Source organism: Coturnix japonica, chromosome 8 (assembly GCF_001577835.2).
Source record: "Coturnix japonica isolate 7356 chromosome 8, Coturnix japonica 2.1, whole genome shotgun sequence".
NCBI lineage: Eukaryota > Metazoa > Chordata > Aves > Galliformes > Phasianidae > Coturnix > Coturnix japonica.
Window position 1 is genome coordinate 4,904,259 of NC_029523.1, and position 14,651 is coordinate 4,918,909.

Consider the following 14,651-nt stretch of genomic DNA (forward strand, 5'->3'; position numbering starts at 1 on the left):
AGCAACATCACTTAAGCAAGCAAAGTGCTAGGATTTGAGTTATTTATTGTTTGGATATATTCATTTCTAATACAGCTCTTGTTCTAGCTTTAAGTCCTCAAAAACTCTCACAGAAAGGTTAGTGTTTGATGACCTCACCTTTTGCCAATAGCTACTGCCTTATTTTTACTACAGAGATAACTACTTACCTAACGAAAGCTACACATGCAAAGTATAGGGCTGCATAGAAGGCAAAACAGTCTTGCTCCCTGGCACATATACAGTTCCGTATAAAAAGCCCACTTCTTATCCAGAAGAAAACAGCAGTTTGTTTGCTAAGGGCCATTCAGGAGATGCTGCTGACTGGGAAGTGCATTACATGGGTTTATATTTTAACCAAATTAAGTAGGCATAAAATCTAAATGACAATTCCACTGACAAACTAACTGCTAGCAGACAAAACAGGAGCAACAATTGTGCCAAGTCACATTCATATCGCTCTGGCATTATGCCTCCGCTCTGCCTCCTGAAATGTGACAGAGGTAAGCAAATTTGTAATACTTGTTCACCAATTTTTGGACCATCTGGCACAAAAGCATGCCAGTTGGTATCAATTGCTATGTATGTAGCAGAAACTGAACTGACAGAGCCAGCTCATGCAGGTCATCAAACCACTCTGACACAGTTAACTAGATTAGGACAGCCTTGGGACCAAGTTTTAACCAAAGATACAGCTCAAAGTTCAGGATTCCATAACTTTTCTGTCACCCTTTGACTACTGCAGCTGCACTCTGAAATATGATGTAGATGCATGAAATCATTTGGGAGTACTTTACCACGGCCAATTCTTGGTTCCACTGTATACTCGTATCCTGTTTTCCTCAGAAATAAGGCACTTGAATATGGGAAAATCCTTTTCCTTTCTTAAGGCAGTTTAAAAATACAAACACCATTGTTCTTTGATTAGCACAGCTCCGGAGTCCTACTCTTGACCATGCTCAGATTTACAGGGGGTGCCAATATTAAAACTACAAGGGGACTGTAGGTACCAAGCACTAATCTCAGCTGACTGCTATTTAACTGTAGCACCAACAGGTTTATTTGAGTAATGTGAAGCAAGAAACCCAGCTGGTTTGTGAGACAAATTGAAAGAAATGTGTGAAAGAAATAACATGCTGTCAGTGCTTGCATCAACAGGAAACTTCGCTGGGCGATCCAAGCCTTCTAGCTCTGACTTGCTCTTCTGTACATATTAATCTAACTTAAAATGAGAGCAGGCCATCCAAAAGAACCAGTTTTCAACAAATCTCTCACACCACTGTGCTCACCTCTACCAACATAGAGCCTGTTCTCACCTTTGGACATTTATTTCTTGTAACAGCCATCTACTGTTTGCAATACTTCACAATCAGAAATTTCCAAGTTTCACTTAATATAAATCATTATCCTGTACCACCAGGTGCTAAAAGAAGGGTTGAGGCGATCCAGCTTAGGCAATGCTTTTCCTGAATATGTCATTAATTAGAAAGCATATCTTCTGCCCTTGTAGGTACTGCTCCCAAACGTATCATTAAGGAGATATCATCATTATGTCGATGCTACCACCTCTGGGCACACACAGCAAGGCAAATCTTGAGTCGATGATTTACCTGAAGCCTCATTGCGAGGATGAAGTGGCTCCCTGTGGACCAAATGCAGCTGGCAGGCACTGCCCACCAAGGACTGCAGCGATCCAGAGATAACCATAGCTGACATCTGGAGTCCTGCTACCAGGTGACCACTGATGGAAGCAGCAGCAGCTCACAGCCCTACAGCTACAGCATGAGGCCCTGGGCTGGGAGCAGCCTCCAAGCATTGGCAGGGGGCAGGCACTGACCCAGACATATCTATTTAAACCTGTTCCTCCCATCATCTTATCTTCATTCAAGCCAGCACTTCAAGGAGACAGCTTAAGAGAAACGTATCTAAGTTTAGCCATCATAGAAGAGCGGAAAGAATACAGCAAAGGGCCAAATCTCTGAAAATGCATTCTTCCATCCAGACAGCTTTGAGAGCATGTCAGACAGGCAGCATCAGCAGTAGGAGAGAAAGGCAGATGGGTTGGTGCCAGTCTGGCTGGTTAGAAATGAACTATGAAGAAGTGTAAAACTGTGTAACTGCACTGCGTAAATAATAATAATAATAATACCTAATGATGAAACTTTAGAACTACTGAGTAGGTAGAAAAATATAAAGGTCAGTTTAACATTGCTGTTTGAGATATGCTAGACCAGAGAATGCCTAAGGATATAAGTAACGTCAGGCTTGTAAGGAGAAGTAATAGATTATCATAGCAATCAATATAAACAGAGAAAAAAGAAGGGTTTCTGTGCCCTAAAGTACATCCAGTAGATCTGGCACAGCAAAGACCAAGCTAAGCATTCTGCACCACTTATCCTGATAGTGTTAGCAAGGGGTTAACACTCACTTGGAAACCATTTGTAGATAGACTGAGAGGGAAAACAGGAGCTGACAGGTGAAAAATGTTTGGGGATTTGCAGCGACTAAGTGGTTCAATTAACACCTTTTAAGTCACACACACCATAAATCTTTCATTTTTAAGGAATACGATTAAAGGATCATAATAAGACAAAGACAATCCTGTTCCACCTCTCTGCTTTCATTCTCCCCTCATCACCACCCAACTCTCTTTACAAAGTCTGAAATCAGAGTGTTCTCCTTGACAGTGTAGTGCTTGAGCTTCTTTATGACTTAAAGCCTCTAAAGTAACTTTTTTACAGCACAATTCAGGGTTGGAACAGATAGAGACCAGGTAAAGGACACTTTTTTACCTAAGTGTTCCTTGTATTAAAATAAAGGCTGCAAAGGGATGAAGAACAAGTTGTTCTGAGCACACCTACAGCTCTCCTCCACATGGCTTCTCTGGGATCTACAGAGGGTTGGGACGGTATTGCAGAAGGTACTGGGAAGGGGCTGATCGTTTTCCTGTGCCCAACACAGGTAGTTTTGTTGAAATTTTAAAGACCTTTTATCTTCCTGGGTTCCTATAAGATGTTATCATGGATAACAAGCTGAGTGAGACTCAGAAATGCACAAGTGAGCAAGATGGAGACTGAGAAAGTAAAGGGCAAAAGGGAGACGGACCAAAAATGCAGCTTACTCAGTCCTCAGGTGAGTTAAGCACAAAAACCCCAGGAGTATATGGAAATAACCTTCTAGAGACAACCTTTGGATGGCCTGCAGCCATGTACAGGGGAAAAACTGAAATGTGGAGGCTATGATGTATGATACAAAAGATAGATACCTAGGGCTGAGATAATGCATAATTAATAGTGGGGTTGTGAAGGTCACCTTTTATTTAAAATACTAGTGGCCATACTTCTCAGTTTTCACTTTGCTTTTTTGACCACAAACAGTGAAACAGTTGCACCCGAGGTTTACTTTGCTGTAATTTATGACAGCTTTCCTTCTGAGATATTAGCAAGGAGAAACTTGCTGAGAAGGTCTCACTGAAAGCTAATTATCCCCTGCTGAAGCACTCTCCTAACCTTGGCATCTGGTCCAGACACACAAAATCCCTGACCCTGTGAAGCTGTGTGCTCATTTTGTTCAGTGACACGAGTGGGCAGCTCAGTGAGAGCTGTCAGTTGTGCCGATGTTTCTTTCATGAGCCAATGTTTTTATGGCTGAAAAGTCTTAAAATCCACAATGAAGTCACCAGGTGTCAAATGAATGGAGCCGAGGCTTTTAATAAGGCACAAACTACTTGCATAGCGGCCTGCTTTCGAGTACCAAATGTTTCAGATCCAGTCTAATGCCATGAGTGAACTAATGCCCAGTAATTTGAAGACAGAAACGCCTTTAAAGGAATGATGTGTTATTGCAAGGTCCATCCCTGTGAGCAACAGCACTAACCAAACACTTCAGAGACATACAGAATTACAGCATCATAGCAGATATTAAAACCAGATTTATTCTTTTTTTCAAATCAAACCAAAGAAAGTCCCTCATGGGGTTAAGAGAGAAATACTTGTAAAGAAAAACATCTTACTGCAAAATAAGACAGTTACCTTAAAGCTGGAATTAATGGAAGTTGGAGGTGTTTCTGTTCTCTGCAGCAGAAATATAGACGCCCAACAACCATCCTTGAAGTTTTCCAGCATAAACTAAGATCATACCTCTCCAAATAGCCCACTAAGCTGAAAAACACCACACTGAGTTTTTGCTTAATTTCAGCTTAATAGCGGGGACTGAAAGACACTTTAAAAATTGACAGTAATATGCCTGCAAACTATTAGGCTACAGCAATCATGCATTTGATTTATTGACACCAAGAAATGAGTACAATAAAATACTAGCAGCCTCCTAAAAAAACAAACACCAAAACACAAAGCAACAACCCAGCTTTTACTGCAGTTGACTAAATAGATGCAGCCAATTTGGGCGGCTCGTGGTAACATCTATCACCGAAGTACAGATGCTGCAAACACACACACAGTGGTGAGCATGCAGAATATCAAACATGCATTTGAAAGGCGTGTTTACCTAGTCACACTTGCACATCACCTACTGTGGATTAATGAGGCCTAAAGCAAATTTCTTTCACCTGGAACACTAGCCCTCTTATTTTCTCTTTCCCTGCTGCAGTGTATGGCACAGCAGCCTATGGCACAGCAGCCATTCTGCCTGTTGGATAAATCATAGGAGAGCTGTGCTTGCTGCTTGTCCCACTCTGGTTCTCTCCCACCTCCCCTGCTCAGAGGGAGCTACAGATTACTGCCTGCCATAGCTGGGACACAGCAAATCATAATTAGCTCACACGGTGCTTTTTATAGCTCCTGCACAATGCCAGGATTTGTTTCTTGTGCTGAAGCTATGAATCTGTAAATGGGATTTTTATGAGGATTTATGTGTCATCTTGTGTTTTTCCTGGAAGCTTTTGCCTCTGCCGTTCCCAGGGGACGCGATGCACGTTTACCAGAAAACTGACACACCAACTTCCTTCCCCATTCTTAAAAATAAAGATCAGGAAAAGCTCAGCAGGCGATGAAAAAGGAACATGTTTAAGAAGCAGGTGGGTGTAAAGAGGGGGTTGGAAAAGAGGAAGAGATGCTCTGTGCCAGGGCTCTAATCCAAGCAGGCCTACAATCCATCACCACTTGGTGAGACCTGAGCTTGCAGAGGACACCAATGCTGTCAGGGCTGGTGCCAGCCTCAACCAGGGCTGCCCTTCTCCTCCCTTCCCATTTTCCTTTGCCTTCCCTTCCCCAGCTGCTCCAGGACAGCAGGCCTGGCACCAGAGGCTGAGCCTCTGCTGTCACCTGTCAGCTCAATGGAAGCCCGCCTGAGCCACTGCTCCCCCAGAGCTGAATCACCGGTGTTAAGCTAATCACTTCTGTCCCAGCATCATTGCCTCCAACAAGGTTAACCAGGATCGATTTAGGGTGAGCTTACCATGACGTGGATTTGGAGAGCAAAACCACCTGCAGACAGACAGCCCTGGTGCAGTGCAAAGAGGGATGTTACGAGCTGTGCTGAGCGCCTGCAGCCATCTGCAAGATCCCCATTATACCAGGGCTTGTTTTTTATTGTTGTTTTTTCAATAGCCTGCTCTAACCAGCTGGGACACAAAGGTTCCCATAAGGCAGCCTGACAGCAAAAGGAGTTTTCAATGGCAGCACCATGGCAGAGCACCAAAACCCACCCAAGACAGCAGGCAAGAGAGGTACCACCCATGCAGTGCTGCAGGGATGTGTTTGTCCCTGGTAATAGAAAGGCATTAGTGAGGAGTTAGAATAAGCCTTTGGAAGATGCTGCATTTCCACCCAAATTAAGATGAAACAGCCTTAAGCCAAGGCTTTTTTTTTTTTTTTAACCATAATGCAGGCACAATTTCAGCATACTGCAATATTCTGTAATGAGATTACAGTCTTCCTTCCTATATAACTTCTCCCTCAAGCTACATCACTTCAGAATAGCAAATTATTATACTGTTTTACACTGTGACAGAGAGCCCCAGGACCAGTGACTGGCAGAACAGCTAATGGATATAGCAAGGATGCATTTGACTGACAGCCTAACTTTATTTGTCAAAACCAAAAGCACCCATATGCTGAAGGAAGGTTGATATAATGTGAAGGTACCAATGGAAAAAAAAAAGAAAAAGAGCATTTCTTGGGAGGAAAGAGAGAAACTAGGGCAGGTAAATGAATGAAGAGGACCCTGTCCATCTCTGCTGAGGCAGAGTGTCAGAGGACAGAACATTTGCATCGTCACATATGTATATATATATATATGTATATACATGCATGAGATTTGAGGAAGAGAAGAAATACTGAATGCAAGCAGTATCTTGTCTGGAGCACAAAGCTGACAAGGGTAACATCAGTGAATGTGCTAATGCACCAGCAGCTGCCAGGGAAGGGAGAACAAACAATTACCTAATGCCTGGCAGGACTGTCAGGGCAGATTCCTATCAAATGTGAAGCAGTAAGTTGGGAAGTGAGACTCGGACAGCAAAATACCAAATTCACATTACTTTCCACCTTCTAATTAAGACGAGAGATTTTCATCAGGTGCTAGATTGTTCTGTTATTCTGCTCTTCTCTTCAGAACAATGAAGCTGAACAGTGTGAACACTGCTATGACTCGGTCAAAAAAGCTGAGCATTTCACAAGTCCAGCAGAACACAAGCTCCATCATCAGTACGGTTTATCAATACAGGATCCTCTGATATTGTTTATATTCAGCTCCAAACAGGCAATAAATCAGACTGGGAAAAGACAGTTGAGTGATACTGATCTAAATGTCAATGCTATGAAAAGGAGACAGGTAAGAGAATGAAGAAGAAATCCAATAGTTGATCATGAAGGGATCATTCCAAACAAACAGGTGCATTTACATAAGCAAGCATCATACAAACACACAGCTGTACAGGGAGACTGCCTATTAGGTATGCTGCCTAGCTCACAATGAACGCATTAAATTAAAAAATTGGGATTTTTAAAGTTACGTTAGCTGGATTCTTTTGATAGAAGTTGTGGGATAGGTTACACTTCCTTTGGCTTAAGTCACTTATAAGGATTAAAAAATAAACACTAACAGTAACAACAGAAGTACAAAAATTAAGCAACATCTTTTCCCGAGAGCTCAACATCATGAGGTCCATCAGGCAAATATAAATTCATAGGCAGGAGGTGCAAATGAGGTGTATTTCTTGAGGACCAATAACCACTTGTTGCAATGGAGATGATCTTATTGAATAGAAGAGTGTAAATGAATTGGTGGCTGTTATAAGGAACTGGAGACAAAAAGTTATCTGTATAGCCCGTAGATCCACAACTCAGGTTTCACTCTCCTTTTACCCAAGTGGATTTCCAGCAGCATTTGCAAGGAACACGAAGGCTCTTCACTACCATAAGCTTCTTTCTCGGAATACTTGGGCCCAGCACACTCAAGCAGGAGTGCTTAGTGGCCACATCATCCCACCCAGAGCACACAGCAAGTTCTCTGCCAGCTCCTGCTTTCTACCCTTCCCCTCCCAGCCAAGTATTACCCATGGCAGACAAAGAAAGCAAAACAACAAAATAACCACGTAAACAAGCTAATGGAAAAGGCAGTCAGAGTAAATACAAAGTCGATGCTCACCTGATTTTGGAATTACAGGTCATTTCATTCTCAGGGTAGTGAATATCCACTGCATCCTGAATGACTGTACCATATTCATAGACTTTAATCTTCTTCGTCACCCCAGCGATGGCAAAGTAGTCACAGTCCCGGTCAAATTCAATACTAGAAAAGAAAAGCACAGACTGAGAATCATGCAACACGACACATATTCAGATTACAAAATACCTTGCTGGTAAGTACATTTCAGTACGGCAGAGCAGGTAATAATCCTCCTTAAGACTGCAGTTAACAAATACGATGCACAGAACACTGTATAAGGTGTGGCACCAATGACAGAGTTCTTGCTTTCAGGCACCATTTTCTAATCATCCACTCCATACACATCCAACTCTTCGATTTACAAAATGAACTTCTGTTCAGAAGCTCTAAAGGTTTTTCAGTTCAACTATATCAGCTACATTACAAGATACCCAAATATCACAGCTGACGGTTCACCCTGGAAGCTTGCTTTACATTCAGCTGCATGGTCTACAAACAAGATGCTGAGGGATGTTTGCCCATTGATTTGTTTTGGATGCATCGCTCCATCCTTCAGCAATTCTGTACAGCAGCTTGGTGAACTCTATGTGTTAATGCAGGGCAAACCAGCACTACTGGAAAAGGCCCTCTAAATTCCTTAAGTAACAACAGAGGGTTGAAACATATATCATCAATACTGTAAAACACATGCACGCTACGACTTCCACTTAGGGTTGCTCTTGGAAACAGAGGCACTTATTTTCTTGAACTGCAGGGCAAGTTTGTAATAGATATCAACAAAGCAGCAAGTAAAAGCAGTCACCTTATAACAAAGTTAAGCTGCAAATGAGAAAAGCCTGCGGTTGTACATGACATACATCTGAGAGAAAGGCAGGCAACAGGGTATACACAGCTCAATTCATTGCTATTTCCACAGTTTGGAAGGGCTTGAGAGAAACCCACTTAACATCTAGTAGCCAGAGAAGTAAATTTCCTTTCTAGAAGCAGCTCCTCACCAGCCTGTAGCCCATGTCATGCAAGGTATGGCAGGATGGATGTGTGCAGACACTTAACTAGTTTCAGGAACATCACTGTCAGTGAGACTATCATTTGGTGTTACTCCTAGAAAGAAGGTGGAAGCAGCATTTACCCTCAATCTCTATGTTGCAATGATGAGTCACCAGCTCTCCTCTAGTCTCCCATCTAAGCAATCCGCTATTACTAACCATTCAGTAATTAATTTCAATCTCCACCGTCCCTATCAGAATTCTCTTCAGAAGCATTTGTGAACCAGACAGCACATTCAGACTGACAGCAGAGAACACCCAGTTTAAGCTGAGAGGATTTCACACTCATATAGCCTGAAAAATCCTGAGCAGGGGTACTTATGGTACCTTTCTACAGTCAGAAAGTGACAAACCAATTATAAGAGAAGAGGGCTCTTCAGGCAGCACTCACAGCTGCCACAGCTCGTGTTTCTTACCCCTCGCCATAGCTGAGCAGTTGAAGGCACCGCACTGCTTTCAAGGGAAGAGAAATTCAAATGCCAACAGGGTTTTCAAATCCTTGTAGAGGAGAGATATCATCAGGTTATTTTTAAACTATGGAGACGAAGGACTTTTGATATGCTGCCTGACGATATGAAGTAATTCAATGAAGCAGCTTGTAACTTGGCCTTTTAACTCAGGTTGCCTAAAACTCCCCAAAGCGCTGCAGGAGACAGTTCCTCCACCACTGCTTGCTTGCTACAGTAGAGACAGAGCAAGTCAGGCCAAGCCTGCCAAATCAGTTCCAAAAAGAAGTGAAGAAAATGAACGTGCTTATGACTGGGGAATAAGTGAATCAAGAGGACACACATGCATCTATTTATATAAAAAGGGAGAGGGAAAGCAAGAAGTAAAGCAGCCAGGCTGCTTCTCTCCCTGAGCCTCACCTCCTTCTATATAGCCAGGACAAAAGCACTGTTCCTGACTTGACTTGTCAGCTCACTCTGCTCTATGTGAGAACTGTATAATCGAAAGCACACATAACAAAAGAAGGGATTTACTTGTACCACTGTCTTAATTGAACCGCAGCCTCGGCTCCTGCTTGTCCGTGGATTCAGGTAGGGCGCAACTAAACTGATGGCAGCAATTCATCTGCTTGGACTCAATTTATACCTTCAGCCTTCTGCTACTGCAGAACAAATAATTTATTACAATGGCTGGTAAAAAGCCAAGTTACTGGAACAGAACACTGTCTCAGCGAGGGTAGGTTTCCTTCTCTAGCATTAAGAGATATACCATAGACGTAACAAATGAGCATCTCAATGCATCTGTAAAAGTTAGCACACCATTACAAATAATTAATAAAAAGCATCAACCACCAAAAACAGATCATCAGACCTGCGACCTTCAGACAGCATCAAAGACACTGCAGGGAGAAAACTGATGCAGAAATGAAGCAGCACCTGCACAGATGTTTGGTGGCTGTGAGGAAGGCAGGCAAACCCAACACAGCAAATCTAACAGTGTCGCATCCTGCCCTCTGCAACCTACGCGCAGTGCTGGTAGGAAAAGCAACCCACCTTTCTGCCAATCAGCTTTTAGTAAGCGACTGGCAAAGAAAAATATCAACAATCTAAGTAACTAATGGAGCAGATTATTCACTATGCAAAATTACTGCTAATATTTGCAGAGCCTCCACTTCCCCCCTGCACTAATCAGGATTAGGACAAACAACCCCATTTGCACAGCAGCCATTCCCACACTTTTCCCTACAAGTCCTCTAAACATGTTTAGTATTAAGCAAGGCTCATTTGCACTTAACTAGCTCGCTGGTATTCCTGTCACTTACTGTCTCAAGTCTTTTTGTTTCAGTATAAGCTCTGCCTTACACGCATGTTTATCTTTATGAAAATTCACAGGAGAATTCAGTTTTACATATTGTCAAATGACACAATGGGGCTAGCTCTGATAAACAACAACCTGCTTTTCAGGTGACATATTTCTAAAGCCAGATTTACATAAATAAATCAAGTTGTAGCCATCAGTACAACAATAACATGCAATCGGGTAATAGGAAATAACCATTTTTGTCCAAAAAAAGGCCATCACTCAGCAAAACAAGCAGCCAGAGCACAGCACATGCAGCAGTTAGCATCTGCTTCATGTGCAGTGAGAGGCCACCAGCGAGCCAACACAAGGCAGGAAGCGCTCGTGTGCTGGATGTTAATGTCCTCCTGAAAGAAGAGCCATGTGTTTGAAGTAGACCTAATGTAGGACCAACGATGATGGATTTCAGTAGAGTGCTGGAGAGGGCTGAGGGAACAGCAGTGCTGGAGCTACAAACCTACCTCAACCCAAGTGCAAGCAACCAGCTCCAGTGATGGCAGATTGTCCTCTAGACTGACAGCATCAGAACTATGTGAATTTTTGGAAGGAACCTTCTGGAGATGAGACATTTCCTATGCCCAAATCACTGCTTTCTTTCTGCTAAGAAGTCAAGTAACCAGCATCTTAGTATTATCACTAACAGCCAGTGGAAAGCAAATCCATTCTCAAAAGTTCTGGTTTCTCTGCTGCTTTTCTATAATCTCAGAGATTGAGAGTAAAAAAAATAAATCAACTTTTTCATTTTAATTTAAAATGACATTAGAGAGCACTTCCAGCTAACAAATGGAATTATGAAATAAATTGCTTCTGAAACACGTTTTGGACCTTGGCTTGGTATTGAGGGTAGACCTACGGGGAAAACAGTGAAGAATGAGTATTCCCCATTTTTACCACTGCATAAAGCCTTGCTATATTTGCATCCTGATGTTCGCCACATCCCTGGATGATGTACTGGAGTTAGAGAACGCATACAGATGGACAATTGGAAGGATTAAAGAGATGAAGCAGCTCCCTCACAGGCGAGTGCCAGAACGACTGAGGCTTTTGCTTTGGAAACAGGTTGAGGGAAGGGACAAGCAGGGTGTATAAAGTCACAGTTTATGAACAAAGCAACAGCAAAAGTGGTGGTGAACCACTTCATATTAGAAGTGGAAAGCACTTTGCCAGAAGACTGATTTGGAACAGATGAAGGTTTATCTTGGGTTCCCCATGGCCCTTCACTTTAAAACACACACACACACCACACCTGATCCTTGCTGCTGCATAGTGTGATGGGAACCTGACACTGGTAATGCACACTGTACACACACACACTCTACAATCACTACTACAATCCTAAGTTCTGACTCAGTAACACAATCTGAGACTGCAGGAGTTGCCATTTCCAGAAAGGATACATCTCAGTCCCTCCCCATGGGCCTATATATAGTTTTCTGACTGAATATACCAAATCCATTCAATTCCACTTTCTACCTAATATGGTGCTGTTTCTATTTCTACATTTCCAGTCCCACATTCAACAGCAATCTGGATAATTGCTCTCCATTTTGGGGAGCGGAGGGAAGTTAACTGGTGGGAGGGAAGCAGCAGCAGCAGCATTTGCTTTTAGTCTTTCTCTCTTTGTGCTTCCACTCCCCAGACTATGGGGATATCCCATCCCAAACCCTATTGCTTGCAGCCTCTTTGCCTATTTCCAACGTGTTTTGAAACACTGAAGTCAAAAGATTAGAAATTAAGGTTACAAGCCAATCCACGAGCAGCCCTGCAGACTGTTTGGCACCTGGGACCAATACAGAAATTGGTATTAATATCACATTCCTTAGAGACTGCTTTTACAGCAGACTTTTATTTTAAGGCAATGTAATTAGTGCCACAAAGCGTGCACTCACATACTAATTTGTAGTTTTTAAAACAAAGCTACATTCAGACGGTGCTTGTATTTTGCACTCCAGCACCTCAAAGATGAGATTTTGTCACATCTAAAAACAACGATTACTGAGATAAAAAACAATCATGTTTTGCTATCAAAAAGCTGTTATGCTAAAGCTGTGCATAAGAAGAAATAGTCATTTTTAAATTATAAAGCAACAGTTGCATTAGTGACTCCTTGCTGCCCCTAAATACTTGACCTGTGCCATAAGAACACAAACAGACCACCTTCAGTTGAACATTTTGCCCTGTTGAAACTGCTGTACCGCAAAGGGTGTTTCCAAATAGAAACTGAGTAAGTACAGTGCAACCTTGAGTTACTGCAGCCCCTAAATCTTATGAAGAGCCTCCTAAATAAAAGAAAACAAAACAGCATACCTTTCAGTTCTACAGCCTGTTACACAGACAGACAAGTTAACTACATAAATGAGACTCTGCTTAATGGATTCCATCATCAGAAAACAAACATCTTCATCCTTAAGAACTGCATCAACCTGGGTTGGACACGACCGTAGATTACCAGAACATTAGCTTGATTAGAGGACAAATCTGACAAAGATGTCTCAGCTACCACAATTAAGGCCTCTTAATAAATCAGATTCAAGTTTAACAGAGGTCTGATGAAAAACGTTGGTGGATGAGACATTCCAGAAGACAACTTGCAGGGCACAAAGTTTTAAATACAGTAGTAGAACAGAGCCATTTAACCAATAGCAGATATTAGTTTTACTACCTGTATATTCATTTAGTTCAAGTGGTGACTGGCATGCATCTTCCTCACCTAATGCCATACTGGGACAGCAGATTCTGTAGGCTGCCTGCTCTGTTCTTTACTAGGCTATAGAGTAATCCAAGCAGAAGACAATAATGGAACACCTACCCCTAAACAGGCCCAAGCAGATAGCCAGGACACAAAGATATTAAACAGGTGCATAAGCACCAAGTACAAAATGAGAACATCATTCAGCAGCATCTGCCACTTTCACTGAAAGAGGCTTTTCCAACCTTTATGAGTCTAAGACCACCAAGTCCAACCCAAACTCATCCCCATCATGCCAACTGACCATGTCCCACAACGCGCTCACTCCCAACATCCAACCTGAACATCCTCTGGCACAACATAAAACACTTTTCCTGTCAAACATGCCCACAGCCCCTATGCCAAAGGTGAAGGTAATTTTATTTATGTTTTAGTATAATCTAGTTATGACTTGGAATCACAGTTTGGGGCTTATGGCATTCCTATTGCTTCATTTAATCTCATTTAGAAAAGCAGTATGGGTAAGTTCTGTGTAACATTCAAGTCAAAGCTGAAACCAGAAGGATAATTTCAGTAACATCAGCTACATGTCTGACCCAGCACAAAGGAAACTTAAGTGGACAGAAAGAATGGAAAGAGAACTCACAGCCCAGCTAATTAAACAAGAGTCCATCAGCCCACGACAGCCTCTGGTCCCAACAGCCCAAAGGATGAAATTACATGAAAATTGATGCATAGAAATGAATGAGCCAGAAACTTGAGAAAGCCTTCCTATTCCCTAATCATAACCGTAGTTATCATTTACTTCCCAGCCCCAAGATCTCCATCACTCAAATCAACACTGAAGCCCACTTGGTGCCTGGAGTTATTACTATTCTGTTCACAGCAAACCAGCCAGGAAAACTGGCAGAGATATTGGACTTTAGGATCCCTTTGATACCGTGTATCCTGATTTTCAGGGAAAAAGAAAACTGAACATCTGTTGTAAACTGTTGCAAACAGATCTCCATTTCATCCTATGCCTCCCCTAGCAAAGGCAATCTGCTTTACAAAGCAAGCGTTCCAGTCCAAAATTAAGCACACCACTTTTCACAAAGAAATACCTTTAGATGCTTCTGAGACATGAGCTGCATACTAGAGGGCTCACAGTTTTGGTAGGGTTTTTGTTTTGCTGTTTGACTCTAGCAGTCGCAATCAACTTACCACAACAGTTTATAAGGTAGAGCTGGATCTGAACCAAGGCCATAGATGGAGAAGGACTCAGCAAGGTTTCAAGTCCATCTCTGCCGGACTTGCTAGAACTGAGAGACAATTTCTTCACGTGCACCTCCAGTGATGAAAGCAGCAGATCCAGAGCAGATCCCTGTCACCCTAAGATCAATACCATCAGGGCTCAGCAGTCCTGTTACAATGATATCACTCCTCGCCACTGTAGGAGTATGAGAACAGATGATATTGATCAA

General features: G+C 42.4%; 1 protein-coding gene across 3 annotated transcripts in view; it reads right to left on the reverse strand.

Moving 5' to 3' along the window:
• The window catches only part of COP1 (COP1 E3 ubiquitin ligase), a 120,016-nt gene that overhangs the window by 60,744 nt on the left and 44,621 nt on the right, over window positions 1-14,651 (reverse strand). For all 3 annotated transcript variants that reach the window (XM_015869783.1, XM_032446164.1, XM_032446163.1), the window contains exon 12: window positions 7,627-7,770. In XM_015869783.1, the coding sequence (XP_015725269.1) occupies window positions 7,627-7,770 (144 nt within the window). The remainder of the gene's footprint in view (window positions 1-7,626; window positions 7,771-14,651) is intronic.